The following is a 19,063-nucleotide window of genomic DNA, read 5'->3' on the forward strand; positions in this document are numbered from 1 at the left end:
GCGAAGCACAGGCTCACTAGCTAAGCACTCAGCTAAGAAGTTAAATTGCACTAACCTAGCATGAAGCATCAGGATGGGTTTGCAACCTGTACAGGCTGCTTAGCTGTTGCTACCCAGTTAATTTTAAACTGTCTAAGTGTGTTACCTCGAGCTGCAGTGTTAAGTATATCCCAAGGTGAGGAGGCACCATGTGAAATAACACATTTTAACAGCTCTAGTTGAACAGCCTAAGTGTCCAGTTCTGTTATTAGATCTTAGTAACATATACAAGCTATTGTTAACAGCATTTGGAGATATTCTATTAAACATACTGACATACAATTTAGGAAATTACTGAAGACATGAAACCGAGCATTTCTACGCTGCTGCTACACAGTCACCCTAGGTGAGCCATCACAGTTACTCCCCATGTTAAGTCTTCTTTTAGATAAAGTTTCTTCCTTTGCTTTGTATTTTGCTGTTTTAAGAGAGCAGCTTAGAACTGAGACGGAGTTTCTACCCACGTGTATGCATACACACAGAAATCATGTGAGCTGTCCTTGGCCAACACCTACCACTTCGTCACCGACAAGTTGAACATGGACATTTGACTTTGAATGGTCCTTCTCACTGGACTGTGTGTACAGAGTCTGAAAGATAAGTGGACAAATGGAACTAGTTCACATATTTGAGAAATCAGCATGAATCGTCAGGCTCTGCTTCCCACTTTAAAAGGCTGTCCATAAGACAGTATAAAACAAGCTAGGAAAAGAAAAAACCTGAAATACATGTCTCCATATCAAAGAAATTCCACCATCACAGAAATGAGGCTGAGAGCTGAAATACCACTGTTCTGTGGAACACACATGACTAACGAAAAACCTACTTTGGAAGCACTGCCAACTTAAACAGAAGACGAAGACAGGAGAAAAGCAAGCATGGTACAATGGTAATCAGTGGAAATACCATACTGTACGTGATGCTTCCCCTGGCACACAGAGCTGGCGCTGGCCTTCCTGCAGCTCACCACTGCTTCACAGCCCCAAGCCTCTCCCTGCTCCTGATGACTTCGGCCCTGCTGCCACCCCTAACGCCGTACCGCTACGCGGCTCTGCCCCGCTGCTGGGGCAGCACCCACCCTCCCGGCTCCACACCGGCCTGGCACGGCCTGGCACGGCGGCGGGGAGGCCCGGGGCCAGCCCGACCCCGCCGCCCCCAGCGCCAACCCCCGGGCCCGGCCTCCCTCCCCGCCGAGGGTGCCGGGCCTGGCCGCACCGGTCCCCGCGCCCCGGGGGCTGCAGGGAGGCCGCTGTCCCCCCCGGGCGGGCCTGGCACCGTGGGAGCCGCGGGCGGCCCGGCCGGGAGCCATTTGCCGGCCTCCCCGGGAGCGGGGCCCGCCCGCGCCGCTCACCGCAGGGCTCATGGCGCCTCCGGCCGCGTTGCCATGGCGGCCGCCGGCGGGCGGGGCCGCGGCCTTGCCACACCCGCCGCGACGGGAGGCGGCCGCGGGGGCAGGCGCTGCCCTTCCCGGGCCGCTGGGGCCGTGCTCCGGGGCGGCCCCGGCCCTCCGGCTGCCCGTGTGCGGCCGCTGCTCCAGCCAAACCCCGCGCCCAGGGGAGGCTCCCGGAGAGCCCCAAGGCCCGTCAGGCCGCGCGGGCCGCCCGCCTCCATGTTGTGCCGCCTCGGGCAGCGAGCGCCCCGGGACAGCGGCGGCGCGGAGCGGGCCCAGCGCTGCCCAGCGCGGCGGGGAAGGGGGGACGCAGCTCTGCCGGCGGCCCCACCGCCAGCCTCGCTCCCTGCGCCGCTCTCCCCCAGGCGCGGGGCCGGGCCAGCCCCTGTCATGGCGTAGGGGCGGCTGGGCTGCGGCTGGCGGAGGGCAGGGGATGGCCCGGCGGGGTATGTGTACTGATGCGCTCCAGTTCCCCCGAACCATCGCTTAGTGCTGGAGAAAACTGGTTTTGCAATTACAGATGGGGACTGGATTCAAGCCTGGATAGTTTTATTCCTGGCTTTGCTTGTTACTGCTTAGGTCTTCTGCCGCCGTAAGGTGGTGAAAATACGCTTGGTACCTACCGAGGTCTTTGCAGGGGTCTTTGCATTGGCAAAGCATCTGCACACCCGCACAGTGTTACAAATAAACTTCAGGCGTTGCAAAAATGTTGCTCTTTTTGCAAGGAGGAAATTTGCATCTTCTACAAGGAACAAAGCTGAAAGCTGCTTTATGCTGTTGAACAGGAAGGGCCGATGCTGCCGAGACTTTTGGAGCAGGCCATAAAAAGCTGTGGAATTAGAAATGGGCCCTCTCCTCTGCCTGTAATCTTGAAGCAAGTCCCTTGTGTAAGTTATTTTGTGTATAAAACCCTGTATACCAAAGATTTACTTGCAGCTTGCAGTGTCTGACATAACATTTTGGCCCCTCAGTGCTTCTTCACAGGAGAGCAACGTTAGGAGTGTGGTTTCAAATTCCTTGGCTCTGACAATTTACACGTAGACATTTAATTCAACTTTGAATGCTGGTTTACTTTCTGAAAGGCCTGTCACTTGTTTGAAGCAACAGCTTCTTTCTTACAGTAGTTGAAAACGGGTCGCCTGAAGAGTCAGATGTGGGTCTGAGCTGGGGAACGCAGCCACAGCTGTGCTGCTGGCTGACATCTCTAGGGATACTGCTTTGCGCAATGGATTGATCCATGCCCTAAAGATACCCAGCAGGCTGTAAAGACCCTCGTTTTACTGAAGAGCTTTACATCGTGAAACTTACTATAATTATTGACATGGGCAGCGAAAGTCACTTTTTAATGGAGGTGCCCTGCATTTCTCAAGGTCAAGTTCAGTTTTCTTTTTTTGTATCTCGTTTCATTGGAGCTCCATAATTTACATGCTGAAATTTTTCCATGCTGGACATCTGCCTTGAGGTAATGAGGTGTGTAAACTGTACTTTGGCCAAAAAATGATACTTTGTTGGCTCCACCCTCTCACATTTTTCCACTTTAAGGTTTTCAGAGATGACTGGATACAGGTGGCCCACACTGCTGTTTTTCTGATGAGAAAAGAAACCAGATGGAAACCAGGTAAAGAGGAACAATGGAACAATTACATGAGTTCTTGACAGAGTATAACTAAACACCAGGGCATAGCCTAGCAGACTACTCTCTGGAGTTGTGGAAGATGAAAAAGCTGCAGTCCCACTATTAACTGCATTAAACTGGACTAAATGTAAGACATTGCCACCTTCTTCTTTGTTCACCGCACCCTTGAGTGCTTGGCCCCACTCCCTCTGATGTGTTGGTGTTGGCAGCTGAAAGACTATGTGGGGAACCATCTCGGGAGACTGCTGTGGCTGAAAACTAACCTGTCAGAAAACAAAAGTTTTCAGATCACTGCAGAGCTGCATGAAGACTAGTACTCGCTCATGGCAAGTGACAGGTATATGTGGCTGAGCTAAAAAGCTCAAGGTTCGGGTTCATAGAGGTTGCTTAGATTAGATTGGGTGTGTGTGTGAAATATTGGCTTATTTTTAACTAAACTTCTGAGAAATTTCTGTGAATTACAGATGTGGGCAGTGAACAGCCTTACAGGTGTTGAAAGATGTGTTGATTACTACTGTCTTGAGTGTTCTTTGCCTGAAGTCTTCATCTTCCTGTCGACCTGCAGCTGAAGTGAAACCTGGCCAGGGCCCCTGGCACACTGGTGTGTGCTGTGGAATACATTGCAACGGTGAAGCAGTGAGGTTTGGTCTGAATTGGTCTTTCTTTCTTTTTTTAAATTCTTTTTCTTTTATGTAGATCAACCATTTCCAAAGAAAAAGGTCCCAAAACACAAAAGCCTCTGAGAAAATATTTGATCCCAGGCAGTAAACTGGCAATCTTGTCTCTGACTAGCACTTTGGAAAAAGGAGTCAAAACTTACCTGGCAAGTTGGTCTGTCTGTGTCAGGGATGCATCCTGCTGCTCTGGTGAAAGTAAACTGAAGGCAACTAAACTGAAAGCAATCAAAAAAGATTCCTGTTTCTTAGCTACAGTTTTCTAAGAACTTAACGGATGGGCTTTCTCCTCAGAGCTACAGGCTATAGCATGATTTTTTTTTTTTTTTTTCATTTCTCCCCTCTCCAGTAATAGCTTTTCCAGAACAAGACTGTGTAGCTGAGCCGGGGTGCTGTCTGTCTGATGATTTTTTTTTTGTATAGCCACTTGGCTCTGAGGGGACACCAGATGCTCAGATGTATGAGTAAACTGTCCACACCTTTGTGAGTTACTGTGCAGTAACTGAGTGGACTAACTCTGCCATTGCTTAGCATGCTGCAAAATTGTGGTAAAGTGTGCTAGTTTAGCTGCCCGTGAAAGAGGCTGAGCCAAATGCGTATTACCTTACATTAACTTTGAGATAAGATGGTGTAATTTGCTGCAAGATGAATTACTGCTACTCTGCTGATGGACTCGTTACGCTGTGATGACTTGCTGATGTGTTTGAGCTGTAAAATCAAAGAGAAGTGGAAAATTTAGATAAGGAGGGTAGGATTAGGCATTGAGAACAGAACAGTAGCTGGACAAAGAGAAGATGAATCAGACATGAAAGTCTGGGTTTAGAGGAGAAGCTTGGCTGCCTGAGCAAAGAAAAGAGTAGGAGAGTGGGGTGGTAGAGAACCAGTGTGCAAGGGGAGGGGAGAGAGACAGGGTGAGCAGCCAATAGAGCAGAACTGAAGTGGTCTGGACAAGAAAATGGGAGACCTAGATGAGCAGCTGAAAAAGTGGGGAAGGGTGTGGAAAGGCAGGACTGCGGAGGGGAGAAGGCAAAGAAGCTGAGCGAAACAGATGATGAGCCTCTCTGCTCTGGCTTCTCTCCGTCCTCCAAAACCTAAGAGGGAACTGAGTGTCCTGAATGTGACTTTTCCTCTGCAATCCACGAGGATCTGTGAAACCCCTGGCAAGATGTCATCCATCTGGTTTTAAGTTTAATTATGTAGATGGTCCTCTTCTGCTCTCTGTTAGCAGTTGTCAAATGACAGCACTGTTACGGTGCTGGGTGCCTGTGCTGCTTCGTTGGGTGCATGTAATGCTTCATGGCAGGTTTTCTCTAGTTATTAAAAGAATCTAAGTTACAGCCAACAAAGTTACAGCATTAAAAGCACTATTGAGGCTTTGATGGCAGGAAATGCCAAAATTAATCCTTTTTAAAATTAGTAACCGTTAGCATGCCATTTCTCATGCTTGCCGCAGGATGTCACAATTTCTCCATGTACGATCCACCACCGTCTAACCTGGGTGGCGCCAGTTCAGCTCTTACGTTAAATGTGAAACGATATTAAATCAGTTTGGCCCCTGGACCCATCCAAGGTAAACCCTGATTTCTATTCCCTGTCCGATCTACACATGGTTTACTAACTGCATAATAAACACCTCTTTCCAGATGTGCAATTCAGCAGCAGCAGCACAAGGCTGCAGTCAGTGTGGTCGCTAGGTTTTTAATCCAGAAGAAGGAAGCTTTCCTCCCAGCCCATCCGAAGAGAGGGTAAAGGAGAGTGAGGAATAGAGGATGAGGAAGAAAACGTGGTCACTAATCTCAGCAGGAAGCAGAGGTAAGTCTCAAACAGATGTGAGAAGACACATGCTGGGAAATCTAACATTTTGTGGATTGAGGCCTTGATTCTGTGCTGGCTTTTGGCTACAGTGAGGCATTATATCTGTTGTGGAATACCTCACTTGTGCCTTGTGACATCTTTTGTAAAAATGGCCTTGGAGTACTGATTGTGGTAAGTGGAGCTTCACCAAGGTGAAGTCTTTGGTTTCTTTGTGCTGTTTTTATTCTTCTAAGAGAGGCATCTTGAGATAACAACTACTGAAACAGAACAGATGCAAGTCTTTACAGGAGACCTGTTCTCTCTTGCTTTGCTTTCCTTAGTAGGACTACTGCTATATTTCCTGTACTAAAAGCAATCTACAGATGAGAATAGCCTAAAAAGTCGAAGTTTGAAGAAAGTGGCGTAGCAGTGCTTTGTGATCACAGTTAAAGGATTTGCTTCAAAGCCTGCTTGAAAGCCTACTGTAATGGTTTTGATTAGCACTTAAAAAAAAAAGGGGGGGGGGGGGGAGGGGAGGCAGAAATAAGGACAGTTTCAGCCCATGGTTCAGAGTCCAAACCCCCAAGTTCACAAATACTTCAGGCACACTCTGAAGGACATTCATATACCCGATTTCACTTGGCTTGGATGAGTTTTAGATGAGATTCTTAGTGAACAGGGATAACATACGGAGGATTTGCTGGGCTCAAGTCAGAAATATTGACTCACCTCAGCAGGAAAATGAGCTTGGATTGAACTCCTTAGGGAACTAGTGAATTCCTAGTGTTCTCATTCCTCCCATGCACTACTCAGAGGAATAAATGGCAATGCCAACATGTTAGCTTGCCAGTTCCAGTGTGTTAAGAGATTTCTTTTCAGAATTAAACCCAAGATTCCCTCTGTTCCTTGGTGCACCGATCAATGGTTGAATCAGCAAAGGAGATGCTACACCCTAGTCAGAGCACAGGAGGCAAGAGAACAACCAGAGGCACAATTTGCCGGGAATATTACATTGACTTAACAGACAGGATTTCAATCCATATTTCTGGCTTAGAAGTTGGAATGAGCTTGTACCTTCAAAGCAGTCCAACTCCTACTTGCTTCTGGAGACCTGGATGAGGAATGTGCTTATAGGTGGGTTGTGATCGGATTCCATATCTGCTGTTCTTGAGGGTTTGGCTCCAGCCATATCATCTGTTTGTCTATTTAAAAAGTAGATAAAATAACAACAGTAGTTGCTGGTAGCTTCCTGTTGAGCTGGGGGGGAAGAGAGAAAACCCACTGACTGGGAAAAGGGAGTCCAAGTGCAGAGAGGGAGGGGAGGGAGGCAAGAGGCAGCTTGAGGAGGGACTGGAGATGTTCCAGGGGGTGGAAGGGGGTTCCAGCTACCACTGACTTCTTACTCTGGTGATACCCATTTATGTCAGGTCCGTGGTAAGCTGAGAGAGGACAGTCCTTTTGAAGAAAGGGCAGTCCTAAAAAACATTTGGAGCCTGTTAACAGTCTGGATGGGATGATGTGAATTGTTCTATTTTGTTTAGCCGAGCCTGAGGAAAGGCTCTGCTGAAGTACTGACCCCCCTAACACTTGGCTGGTGATGCCTGTTAGCCTGCAGGGATGCAGGGAGGGTGCTGTCCCCAGCAAGGACCGTGCTGGCCTGGTCAACTGATGATGCTTCCCAGCTCTGCTCCCCCGCAGACTAAGCAGGGCACTGGCATGGCTAAGGGGGGGTGCGGAGTCCCTAAGAACATGAAAGGCTGTGGAGGGAAGGTTGTCTCCTTGAGCCAAGGGGATCCCTTTACCCAGAAGCTCAAGAGTTCAGCAGCTGGATTTTTACTGGCTGCTTGACAGATGGCTTGTACTAAAGCTCGCAGCAGCGCAGGGTAGCTTAACAGTTCAGCAGACAGGGAGACATGTAGTATATATTTATGTCACGTGGCAAAAACTATAAAATGGAGTACCTTGCTGACCTCTGCAGCATTTCTGCTATTGTTTGCCAAGATGCCTGGTCAAATCTGGCTTCCAACTAGTTGGAAAACTTTTCTAGGGAGTGAATGTTTGTGCTTGCCTGATCTGAAAGGAGCACCAAGGACTGTTGATTTTCTGTGGCCATTTTAGCAACAATTTTAATGGAAATTAAATAGCTGGACAGAAGTGCTATAGAGACTTTTTTCAGCTTGTTATTATAATACAGTATAACTCTTCCTTACATTACACTCTTATTTACTATTAAACAATTAGTGCAATATGATCTTAATCCTGTCTCTTAAACCTTTCCAAAAATACTTATTTATCATCCTTTAATTGCAATCCGCTGGACAGAGGTCAGCTGAGGGCTAGCAGACATCCAAGGGCCTGGGGGAGGCTTACCAAGAAAAGGGTGGGACAGCAGTGACAGGATGCTCAGGCCATGGGAAGAAAAAAGCTAGAACTGGGTGGGGGCTGAACAGAGCCCTTTCAAGGCCTGGGAAAGGATGCCTAAGTATCACTTCCCTCATGTAAGAAAACAAAGCTCTGCTCTCTTCAGTCTTGAAAGTTCCCCTATCTTTCCCCTCTGTCATTGTCTGCGCTCACATAGCCCTTCCCCACATCACTTCCCAGCACAGTATGGGATCTAGTACATATCACTGGTGTCTTGACATATCAGCTGTGAGAGGATACTCAGCATCTAGCACGTCAGTCTGGAAACATCCCCTTTTTGATCCTGAGTAAGTCTTTGGGTGGACCCCTAGGAGAATCTGACCTGGAAGAATCCATTCTGGGTTTTAAATAAGGGACTTGAGTAGTTGAAGTTACTGATGTGCCAGTCCAGACAGGATGCGTTGAGTAAAATTTAAGTGTTTGTTACACAGAGTAAGTACCAGCCCAAGACACCCAGTACCTAGAGAAAATACTGCACAGCACATTGAAAACCAGGGCAAAATAGTCAGGGTATGGGCTTGAGCTGAAGGTTTAGATGAAATTTTCAGCCATGTAGATGACTTGTGTTCCCATGTCACTTGTTCAAAAATAATTGTACTCCAGCTACATAATGTATTTAGGAATTTTTCAGTGTAAACAGGCTCTCTTGAGAATCCTTCCACCTGCATATGGAGATGGCCTAATGCTTCTTAAAATCTGACTCTTAAGCACTTGATAATCCAAGTGCAATTGATTTTTGGTGGGAATAAGGATTCTAAGGATCCCCTTGACAAAGTGCCAATAATTCTTATTAGACTTACTTAGAAATTATTCTCCTGGATCAATAAGAAGAAAACAAGTGGAAATTAATTAGTTGTTCGGAGTAGCAACCTAGCTTGACCACTGATGTGAAAGCAATAGTTTAAAGAGTGCTGAGTTTTCTACGCTGTTTTGTAACTTTTCCAGTAACAGCTGTGGAGGTTCATAATGTTGCAGGCTTTTTACAAGCAGCTTGCAGCAATGTACAACATATGTCTTGATGCAGTATTTCAAAGGAGTGAGATGCTGGGATGTGAGTACATAGAAGTATGCAGCTGCAATCAGTGACATCTCAAAAATGGGATGACTCCTGTGTCTGTAAATACTAATGATTCCTTCCAGTTAGCTCCCGCAGTTTGTTGTGAATGTTAAAATTATTTTTTTTAGTGGAGCTTCATATTTCATAAAACATGATCAAGAGAGACTTTAATAGATTCAAACAAGCAGATTTGCTACTGACACAGACATCAAAATGGCATGCCACCAAGCAGAATAAAATTGTTAATAGCAGCAACACTTAGGGGAAAATAGGAACACGTACTGGAATGTGGGCAGTGGAAAGGAAGTCAGCGGTCCTACTGTATTGCTGCTTCTCAGTTGACTGACAGCTTAACACTATTCATCAGAGTTGCAGAAACACAGCCAGGTTTGCAGCAGAACTGGTCAAGGTTAGAAGTTTGTGTTACAGAGTAGAACTACAGGGAGGCATTTTTCTGCAATACACAAGCAAGTGAACTTGGGTTCTGAATGAAATGCGTAAGCACAGACATCAGGCAGGATTTGATTTTTGTGGGGTGACTAACTGGAGATCATCCATGCATGGGCGTGGTGCAACATATTAACAGTGGCTCAGCTGCCTGATTGCTTGGGGTCACATTCTGATCAGTTCTGACAATTCATATGCCAGTTATGCAGAAATTTGAAGCCTTACTCTTTCAAGTCATGAGAAATGAGGATGGAAGAGGTTTCCTGTTTGGAAAGAGCTATATAGGCAGCTGTCTTGGTTAACTCTGCAGTGGGGGGGGAAAAAATGCCTGAGGATAGCAGAACTTCTCCCTGAGTGACTAGTGTGTATCTTTGTCATACCTAAACACTTTTAAACCTGGGCTATTTTTTTCTTATTTTTAACTGAAAACAGAGAGTCTCACTGCAATGAAGGACAGATCTTTGGAGATACATGCTGTTTGGAAGATCAGCGATGTTATTTTCCAAACACAGGTTAGGATTTTCTGAGTTACTAAGCATAGAGACTGTCAGACAATACACACTTGCCTTCAGGCGTAGCACATGCAGCCATTTCAGTGCAAACACCTGGCCTGTCCTTCCCACCAGTCTGCGCAGTGGGATCTATTTCAGAATGCTTGGATTTTCATGGGTGTACCCTCCACAAAAGGGAGCAGCTGATCAGTCATCCCAGCAAGCACTGAAGTAAGCCTGACCAGGCTTGAAATGTGCATCCAGCATCAGCTGCATCGCGGAAAAGCTGCCGCATGTCCCAAGGCTCAGTTGTTCTTGCCTCCAATGCCCGGGGAACAGGCAGGTTGCTCTGTGGCACGATACAAAATGCCATCTTCCTTCTTTTGCCATGTTATCAGGGAGACTGCATCCTGAATTTGCTGATCTGGCTTTTCCAGTGTTGCATGCATGGCTAATTGATTATCTTTACTAATACGTTTGGATATGCTGTCAGTGGGCAGTGAAAAGAAACAGCATAACGTGAAAGTGATGATAATCTTAGCACAAACTGGGGAGAGATGTGCAGGAAAAAAGTGAGAAATACATTTAGATCCTTTAAGTTTATACCAAAAGCAAGCACTGATGCCTTCTACCCCCACCCCTCCCCACCCCCACCCCCAAGCATCCAGATTTCACTGGAAAAGTCATTCGTCACTGGAAACTGTCTCGACTGTACTATAAAAACACTGATTTCTTAGCAAAAGCAAGCAGTGGTGGCAATTCTTGAAATTAGTTTTGCTGCACATTTTGATTGGGACGAGTTTCTGCTCTGCCTGTTGTTGTAGGAGGGTTGTTATCCTAATTTTCTGTGCAGGGCTAGGCCACAGAGTCCTTGTCCCAGTGTGAGACCCCAGAATTTCAGGGATGCTGTGGCAGAGTCCTGCAATGTCAGAGGCAATTGTTCTGGTTCTAAAGTGGAAAGTGACTGCAATCTTGCAAACTGCCTTCCACCTCCAGCCTCTGACGATTTGGCCGAATTTCTGGCAAGAGGTGATCTGTGGCAGTACTAGTTTGTTGGGCATTCAAAGAGACACAAAGGCCTTAAAAGTAATCTTGATTCTATGCTTGTTTCGTTAAGGGCTTGCTTGCCAGTATGGAAGAAGACTCTCTCCATACAGCCTTCTGTGGTCATCTCCCAGGAGGGGATGGTTCGGTCCTGTGGTACAGCATCCCTGCATACGGAATTCTTGCTGTAGTTCTGAAACATGGGTATTTCCCTCTTCAGCCTGGGAAGGGACTGGTGCATCACATCTTGAGGTGGTTTTAGCCCAGTAAGCCACTTGCCTTCAAGATGGAGTTTGAAGCTTAGAGGGAATGTAATTAATCACCTTAGAGTCTCTTCCATCGTACTAGACCGGAGCAAAGGTCCTTTTATCCCAGCATTTATTCTCTCAGGTCACACTGCTGACCTGATAGTATTTGCTAATTGCAGCTCTGCAACTCTGATAAAAAAAGTAACTATCCTGTACTTGGGCAGTTAATATAACAGGCAGCAGGGCCCGCACAAGTTGTCTTGCTCAGAGGTTTGAAGTCCTTCTTTTTCCTGCGTGCATCTAAGCATTGCCCAGAAACACAGACAAAACCAGCATATGGTTGACTGGGCTCCCAGACAGTGGCTGTCTCGCTTATACTAAGTTAAAGACAAAAATGTTTCTCTAGACCAATATTAAACAGGTTTCTTTTTTCAAGACGGTGAAGGGTTAGTGGTTTCCATAATAGGCATTATGTGGAAAAATAACAAAATATCTTCGGCTCTGTTTCACCACACAGATTTTCCACAGCTAAATTTACCTTCTGTATTGTATAGCTGAAGTGTGAGAATCTGGAAAACCCCGGACTACCCTAGACTGCTACTTCCAACTGACAATTGGTAGGGGCTTACCCTACCTAACAGTAGCAATGAATGTAAATGTATTTTTGAGGTTCCTTGAAAAGTCTGTGTATTTGAGTCTCTTTAACAGACAAGTACTTCTTTCTTTTGGACAACCATTCTTTTAGTGGGCTGAAACTGAAGATACAAGGAGCCAACAGCAATGACTGTTTACACATCATGAGTCACTGTTCCATATTCTTTAATTCTGATAAAAGGCTGTACAGGGAAAATAATTTGGAACCTCATGGCAACTGGGCAGTCTCCCTCTGTTTCACCCATCGCTCTTCTAAATGCAGAGCTGTAAATGTCCAGTCCTGTCTGTAGTCCTTGTACCCTCACGTGTGGCACCAGGCTGCCAAGTGACACCCACCCTAGATGGAGGGAGCATCTTTTTTCATTATCCCTTTCAGAGACCCCGAGATTTTTACTAAATTTCCTTTCCTGCGTACTGGATCTGACAACTTTCCAGCAGTCTCAGCTCAGCAGCCTGCCTTTAGCTATTCCTCTTTGACTGGTAGATGAATCTGTTCATCCTGACACATACTCTTTAATATAATTCTTCTGCCACTGTCAGCAGGCAGAGGACAAATGGAAAACAAAAAGCACCAAGTTAACGATCAATCCTTAAGTACAATGTAATGTCAGAAGAGAAAAAGGTGTGATCTCCCCTCCGTGCTGTACTCCAGATTGGTGCAATCAGCATGAATGTTAATTGTGCTTCAATGGCAATTCCATTCCTTCTCCTCACTCCCAGACCCTGCCCCTTCATCCCACCAAGAAGTGATTCCTTCTTCCAGGGTGATTCTGTTACAAACAGGCAGCATGGCCAAAATAGCAGCGCTCCTCCTTAATCTGTTTGGAAAGCTGCTAGAGTTCAAATGGAGTGCTGCTTGCAGAGATGCTTAGTCTCCACAGGCTGTACCTTTGTGCAGGCCCTTTTGAAGTCTTCTCCCAAGATGACTAAATTTTAACCTCCCTCTGCCCTTGGTATTCTGTAACTCCAGCAAGAGTATAATATGGTTTTTGTTTGGTCTTTTCCAGGTTTCTACAGGCCAAATCAACCTCATTCAAACTTTTTTTAAATAAATGTTGTTGTTAAATAGAATATACTGTTCACTTGCAGACTTGGGAAATCCCCTTTGAGGTCTTTTACTGCAGGCTTTGCCTCAGTTTATGTCGCCATCACCAGCTCTGTTTAGGCCTTTGGATAGTGGCCAGCAGATAAAGCTTTAGGAAGAGAAGACAAAGCTAGTTAATTTGAAAGGAAAACATGCTTAATATGTTAAAAACCCCAGCTATGAACAAGGCACTGCTTTGGAGAGCTGAGGCATGCTTTTGATAGGCATTTCAATCTCAGCTCCGTCTGGTGGCATGCTTGTGTGGATTTGGGAGAAGCATATTTTGGTCACCATATGCAACCTGTACATCTTCCAGTTCATCACACGTTGCTGCAAGGCCTCACAGTGCGTGTGTGCTGAACCAGGAGGCTGTGTGAGCGTAGGTCAGTCTGAACAACCTCCTCAGCCAAACGGGGCAGCTGGGGACAGGCTACTGAGCTGAGATTCATGGCTAAGTAAGGAGGTGGCTGGTTAGGTGAGTGAGTGTTCTGTGATGCCATTTCAGAGTTAGGGTGGCAATGCATAGGCAATGTCCTTCGGAGCCTGCATTTCAAGGAGTTGTATTGTCAGGGTGCCACAGATGTACCCTGATGGTGAAAGCAGGAGAGCCTCATCTACTCGTGCAATGAAAATGTGGAGGTTTGAACTTCTGGAAAAGAGCTAGGTTCTACTTCTTGTCTCTCTTTGTGAGAATGAGTGGATCAAAAAAGAATCCTCGCCTATCATTTACTCATTCAGGTAGCACAAGTCAGTGGTGTTGGCATTCCCCTTGATGATCCAGAGAAAGAGAAGAACAAAATCTCTCAACAGAGAACGATCTCACTTCTGGCTTGCTGATTGGAAAGGTAAATACTGAAAATAATGAAATAGTTCTCTCTGTCTTGCCCAGGGCTCTTGAAAACAGAATCATGTGATATTTCATGCCTTGTATAGGGCAGGACCCTTTTCAATCTTTTACCTGACTGGAGCGTTCAGATCCCAGCAGATATTTTGAGCTCCAAAGTTTTGCTGAGGCTAAGAGCATGTAACATGCGTTATAGGAGCTGCTGATATTTACTCTCCGTCACAGACCAAAATAAATACCTCTGTGATTGACAGCTATGGGAAATATGCCCCCAATGCAAAAAGCGCTTCCTAAAAGTCAGAAATTAATTAGATGCCTAAAATGCAGGCTTTCTGTCCCTCCAAATGTTCTCGTCAGGGTTCCTACAGTTTCGGATCTCCTTAGCACCTGATGTAAGCTGCCACTCTTGCTACACCCCATTAAAAGACACAGCAGCTGCATCCCAGTGGGTATATTCTTTTCCCCTTCCAAGTTCTCAGCAGTGTCACATCCACTGATGTGTGGCCCTTCGCACGTTACCTGTGCGGGGCATCCCTTTGCTCTGCAACGTGCCTGCCAGTCTATACGTATGTATACCTGCCAGTCCACGTACGTGTGCGTGTGTGTAACCCTGTCATCATCGGGGCTGGCTGCAGGCGCAAGCGTAGCACGCAGCTGCCTGACAGACTGTGGCAAATTCAGCCAAGGCGTTTTGTATGTGGCAGAGCCCTGGGGGGCAAGAGTGGCCGCTGATGCCTGGTTTGGGGCAGACTACAAAGGAAAGCAATCCGTGTTTTCTCCCTCGCTGCCCGTGGCAGGGCCGGCCTGGCTGGCCCCCAGCCATGGAACGGCAGCATTTTGCGTCGCCGGCGGCGCTACGTGCAGTCCCTGCATCGCCGTGTGCTCTTCACTCCCACAGATCTCCAGTTTTCTGTGCACGGCTGCGACAAAGCGCTGCCCGCTTTCCCCACCGCCTGAGTCGGAAAACAAGAGCTTTAGGTAGCAGGCTGCGGCTTCCTCAGGCTGGAGCCTCTCCGCGAGCTGCCGCGCTTGCTAAGGCCGCGGCGGGTGCCCGCAGCTGCTGCCGCCCCTTCCCACCCTGCCGCCTCCTTCCCTGCGCCTTCTGCCTCGCCAAGGGCTGCCTGCTCCCGCGGGCCGCTGGCCACGGCCGGCCGCGCCGCCGCACGCCGGGTGAGGGCCGGCCCTGCCGGGCGCGGGCAGGGCGGGAGGGCGGCGAACTACAGCCCCCAGCGTGCCGCGGGCCAGGAAGGGGCCGCCCCGCGCCCAGCGGAGGCCGGCAGCGCCGAGGCGGAGCAGCGCGGCGGTGTCTCTCCGGCGCGGCGCCGGGCGGGGCTGGCTTGGGCTGCGAGGGGGGCAGCGCTAACGGCCGCCTCCGCCCGGTTCTTCCCTCGCCCGCAGGCTGCGCGACTGCCGGGGGAAGCGCCCGCCATGTCGACGGTCGCCGCCGCCAGCTGCGACGCGAAGGGAGCGGGGGAGGCGCGGGAGGAGAAGAAGCCGCTGAAGCCCTGCTGCGCCTGCCCCGAGACCAAGAAGGCGCGGGACGCCTGGTGAGGGCCCCGGCGGGCGGGTCCGCCTCGGGGGTGGCCTCGGGCGGCCCCGGGCTCCTGGGGCGGTGGCGGCGGCGCCCCCCGCGCGGGCTCGGCCCGGCCCGGGCTGCTGAGGCCTTTGCACCGGCGCTCCTCGGCCGGCCGTGTGTGCGGCCTGCCCCGCCGGGGCTGCTGTTCTGCCGTGCCCTGCCCGTGCCCCGCCGGGGCTGCTGTTCTGCCGTGCCCTGCCCTTGCCTCGCCGGGGCTGCTGTTCTGCCGTGCCCTGCCCGTGCCCCACTGGGGCTGCTGCCCCTGCCCCACCTGGTGCCGTTTTCTAGGAGTTTCAGTGCCTGCCGAGGTGCTGAGGTTTTTGGTTGTTTGTTTGTTTGGGGGTTTTTTTGAGGTGACTTTAGGAGCTCTCCCCAACCCGGTGGAGGGTGCTGGAGCATCCAGGAGAGGAGCGAGAGTGTGGAGGAGAAAGAGGATAAACTAGAAATGAAGTGATTAATATCTTGTAGCCCTAGTTTAAAACAGGTTTCAGAGATTAGCTGTTAATGCTGCTTACAAATCTTCACAATGTTGACTGACTTGAAGCGGCAAGTAGCAGCAGGTAGTAACATGTTTAGTGCTTAATTGGTTATCAGTGCTGTTCTCTTAAATAAAATACTTTGGGGTTTTGGTCACAGAGGATGACGTTTCTCAGATTTGACGATGCATATAGCAGCATTTGTAATTACAGGCTTAGTCACGATCATAGGACCTATGGAGTGTCGTGAAACACCCCCTCCAAATAGAACTCCTTTGTCTAAGAGTAAATCTTTAAAGCTTAAACTATTTTGGTGCCCAAATTTATTTTTTTTTATTTATTTTTTTTACCTGACAGGTGTAACAGATGTCATTCAGTAGGTGACATTATCCTGGAAACTGTATTTTTGCTAAAGTTAGGGGGGGGGTGTCTATTTCCATGGTAGTGAAGGTGAGTCCAGGGCCCCCTCAGCAAAGGGTGGTAGGATGCAAGGCCCTGCCCAGATGGAGTTGCCCTGGGCAGCCAGCAGACCTGTCCATACTTACTGTAATAAAACTTAAATGATTAGCAAAATAAAATATTTCAGTTATTCACAGTTTGGTAGCTTCTTCCTCTGGCACCCAGAGGAATGTGGCAGATGCGGGCTGACGGCAGCGGTGGAATCCCCGCCTCTGGGGACAGGAAGCGCTCTGCCAGTCGGTTGGAGAGCAGTGCGCTCTGCTTTTGCGGTATGCACGATACACCAACGATGGTAGGGCCTTACAGCTGTTTGAATGTGTGTATTAGACACTTGGATGGGTGAGTGACATCCAAAGTTACCATGTGTGATAAATATGTATTTTTTTAAGAGTAGCTGGACAGAGTTTTTTTGCTGCAGGTTCCCTAAATACCAACTGAAGCTGGACTGAAACATCATTTACTGGTTGTCCTATTCTGTAATGGTCACTTACTGGAGAAATTTCGTTGTTTCAGTACTGAATGATTTGAAACAGGTTGCTGACAAGATCAGCATAGTTGATGAAGTGATGCAAGAGCCTCCTGTTGTATAACAAATCCCAGTCTAGGCTTTCCCAGAACAGACACTGGCCTGTTAATAGGAAATTGTTATGCGTTTCATCAGAGTTTTAGTGCACAGCTCCAGACTTGGGCAACTTTTTGAGATAGTATTATACTTCCCAAATAAGTACTACAGTACTACCCTGGACAGGATAGGCAAAAAGATCTCTGGAGCCTAACAGGGATTTTTGATTGTTCCCAGCAGTTTATCGGTTCTGTGGCTTTGACTAATAGTAAGCAAACGTTTTGTTGTTGAGCCTTGGAAATCTTTTTTTTTGTTTGTTTTGCAGCATCATTGAGAAGGGGGAAGAAAATTGTAGGCACCTAATTGAAGCTCACAAAGAGTGCATGAGAGCTCTGGGCTTCAAGATATGAGTGAGATGAGCAGGACTGTGAATGTGGTGAGTGTAGCCTTCGGAACCTCTGCCTCTGAAGTGCCCTGGCGTCTCAGCTGGTGCCACTGGAAGGCCCAGAGTACTGTTCATGATGGCAAAAGTGTCTTCCTTAAGGAAGGCAAAGTAATCCTCACTGATGCTGGAGTAAGTACTGCTGTCCTCGTGAAAGTGATGAAGCCTTCTGGCAGCGTACAGCCTTTGTGAGCCGCTCTCCAGCAGCAGAGTATGGTTCTGCCTCTTGTCTTCTAATACGGCTGAACTTCATCTTAGATTTCTGATGCTAGGGTGGTGTGGGGGGTGGGTTTTGTGGGTTTGTTGCTAGGGGGGTTTTGTTGATCATTAAACTGTCCCTCAATATCCAGTGGAAATCCATGTGTTTGAAGCTTTCTTTCTTCTCTGTTCTAGATGATGTCTGTGGTGTGGCTGTGTTCTGGCAAGCTGTGAAATAAATTACTCCTGCAAGTTACGTCAAAGAACAAATATAAACAAAGAATCTATGAAGAGACTAATGACAGACTGTGCGTCATGTCTGTGGCTTTTCCACTATTAGCTCTTGAGCGCTGCTGTAGAAAATACATTTTTTTCCTCGTAATAAAAGTCTGAAAATGGCTAGTGTTCCTGACTTCCGTTTCTTCTAAGTAAAGAAATGACAGTGCCCTCCTCGTTGCAAACCGTGTGCTGTAGGAATGGAGAGAATGAGAAAAGCCTGCTTACTTACCGGCATGAGAATATTGATTCCTCTGGTGGTGTGGTTAAACAGATGGGCCTTCGGTGGGTTTTCCTGCTGATGCAAGTTGAGAATTGGTGCTAGTAACTCTGCCCTGTTACTGCTTTCACAAAGTTATGCTGAAGCTTGTAGTGCCATTTCTGACGGTAGGTATAACTGTATTTGTACGAAGATGACCACAGCCTTACAAAATACACTTTATTCTTAGAGCTGAAACTGGATTTGTTAGAATTCTTCCAACTTTTTTTGATTAGCTTTACCCTAGGATTCATGCTTCATTAAGTACTGTCCATATCAAATTCAAATTCTTGAGCCAGTAGTTCTTCAAGGGAAAGGGAGCAGAGGACAGCATGTATGTATCACGTCACTTCCCTGAGAGAAAAACTTCTTTTATGCCCAGTTTTTGTTGGGTTGGTCTTGTGCTAGGCGGGCATGAACTTTTGTTTTCTGGTTTTTTTATCTCATCTGTGTGACTTGACAGCAGGAAGGTGGTTGTGGTCTTTGATTGCTTCTTGCAATCTAGAGTAAAAAAAGTGCAGTTGGTAGCTTGTTACATGTGTGGGACTTCTTTTGGTTTCATAATATGTCATTGTGCAACCCTAACATTCTTCTTTTGGTGAGTTGACTTTGCTTAGGGTGGCATCACTGATTGCTTCCTCTCCTGCTGAGCTTTCAGAAATTGAGGATACAAAATCTGTGCTTTGTCTTGATTCTCCTCTTGGCTTTGATCCTGTTGGTGGGATGGGTGCAGTCATGATTCCTCTGCCTGCTGGGCCCTGCAAATTCCCAGCTAGCAATGAACAGGCTGTGAATTTCGGTACGTGACACTTGGTGCTGCCTCTGCTGAGACTCACAGGTTGTGCGAGGGAAGTTTGGACTCTACTTCTGGCTACGTTTCGTGAAGGTTCAGGAGCTGGAGGAAATGTGCTCTAAAATGCTTGCAAGGGACAAGCTAGGTTGTTAAGTCATCACTGCGCTGCTTGTCCACTCCTGTCTCGAGGCAAGAATTG

General features: G+C 47.7%; 2 protein-coding genes and 1 long non-coding RNA gene across 4 annotated transcripts in view; 2 read left to right on the forward strand and 1 right to left on the reverse strand.

The window, feature by feature from the left end:
- Positions 1-2,064, reverse strand: part of CFAP91 (cilia and flagella associated protein 91) — a 32,168-nt gene extending 30,104 nt beyond the window's left edge. Inside the window, exons 1-2 of one of the 2 annotated variants that reach the window (XM_055711966.1) lie at positions 1,391-2,064; positions 555-629 (exon numbers count right to left, since the gene is read on the reverse strand). In XM_055711966.1, coding sequence (XP_055567941.1) covers positions 555-629; positions 1,391-1,912 — 597 coding nt within the window. In that variant the 5' untranslated portion in view covers positions 1,913-2,064. The other variant, XM_027816936.2, reaches the window with a different exon arrangement.
- Positions 2,065-3,029: 965 nt separating this feature from the next.
- LOC129736180 (uncharacterized) lies at positions 3,030-14,808 on the forward strand. Its single transcript, XR_008732457.1, has 3 exons — positions 3,030-5,551; positions 11,067-11,197; positions 13,718-14,808. It is a non-coding gene; the product is annotated as an uncharacterized LOC129736180 (long non-coding RNA).
- A 323-nt stretch (positions 14,809-15,131) lies between these two features.
- Positions 15,132-17,935, forward strand: LOC114018142 (cytochrome c oxidase copper chaperone). Its single transcript, XM_055711969.1, has 3 exons — positions 15,132-15,370; positions 17,222-17,332; positions 17,732-17,935. The coding sequence occupies exons 1-2, from the start codon at positions 15,252-15,254 to the stop codon at positions 17,304-17,306; spliced, it is 204 nt and encodes a 67-aa protein (XP_055567944.1). The 5' UTR covers positions 15,132-15,251; the 3' UTR covers positions 17,307-17,332; positions 17,732-17,935.
- The last annotated feature ends 1,128 nt before the right edge of the window (positions 17,936-19,063 follow it).

This window comes from Falco cherrug, chromosome 5 (assembly GCF_023634085.1).
Source record: "Falco cherrug isolate bFalChe1 chromosome 5, bFalChe1.pri, whole genome shotgun sequence".
Taxonomy (NCBI): Eukaryota; Metazoa; Chordata; class Aves; order Falconiformes; family Falconidae; genus Falco; species Falco cherrug.

Coding starts and splice junctions, on each gene's coding strand:
- LOC114018142 (XM_055711969.1), top strand. CDS start 15,252: ATGTCGACGGTCGCCGCCGCCAGCTGCGACGCGAAGGGAGCGGGGGAG. Junction 15,371..17,221: donor AAGAAGGCGCGGGACGCCTG/GTGAGGGCCCCG, acceptor TTTGTTTTGCAG/CATCATTGAGAAGGGGGAAG.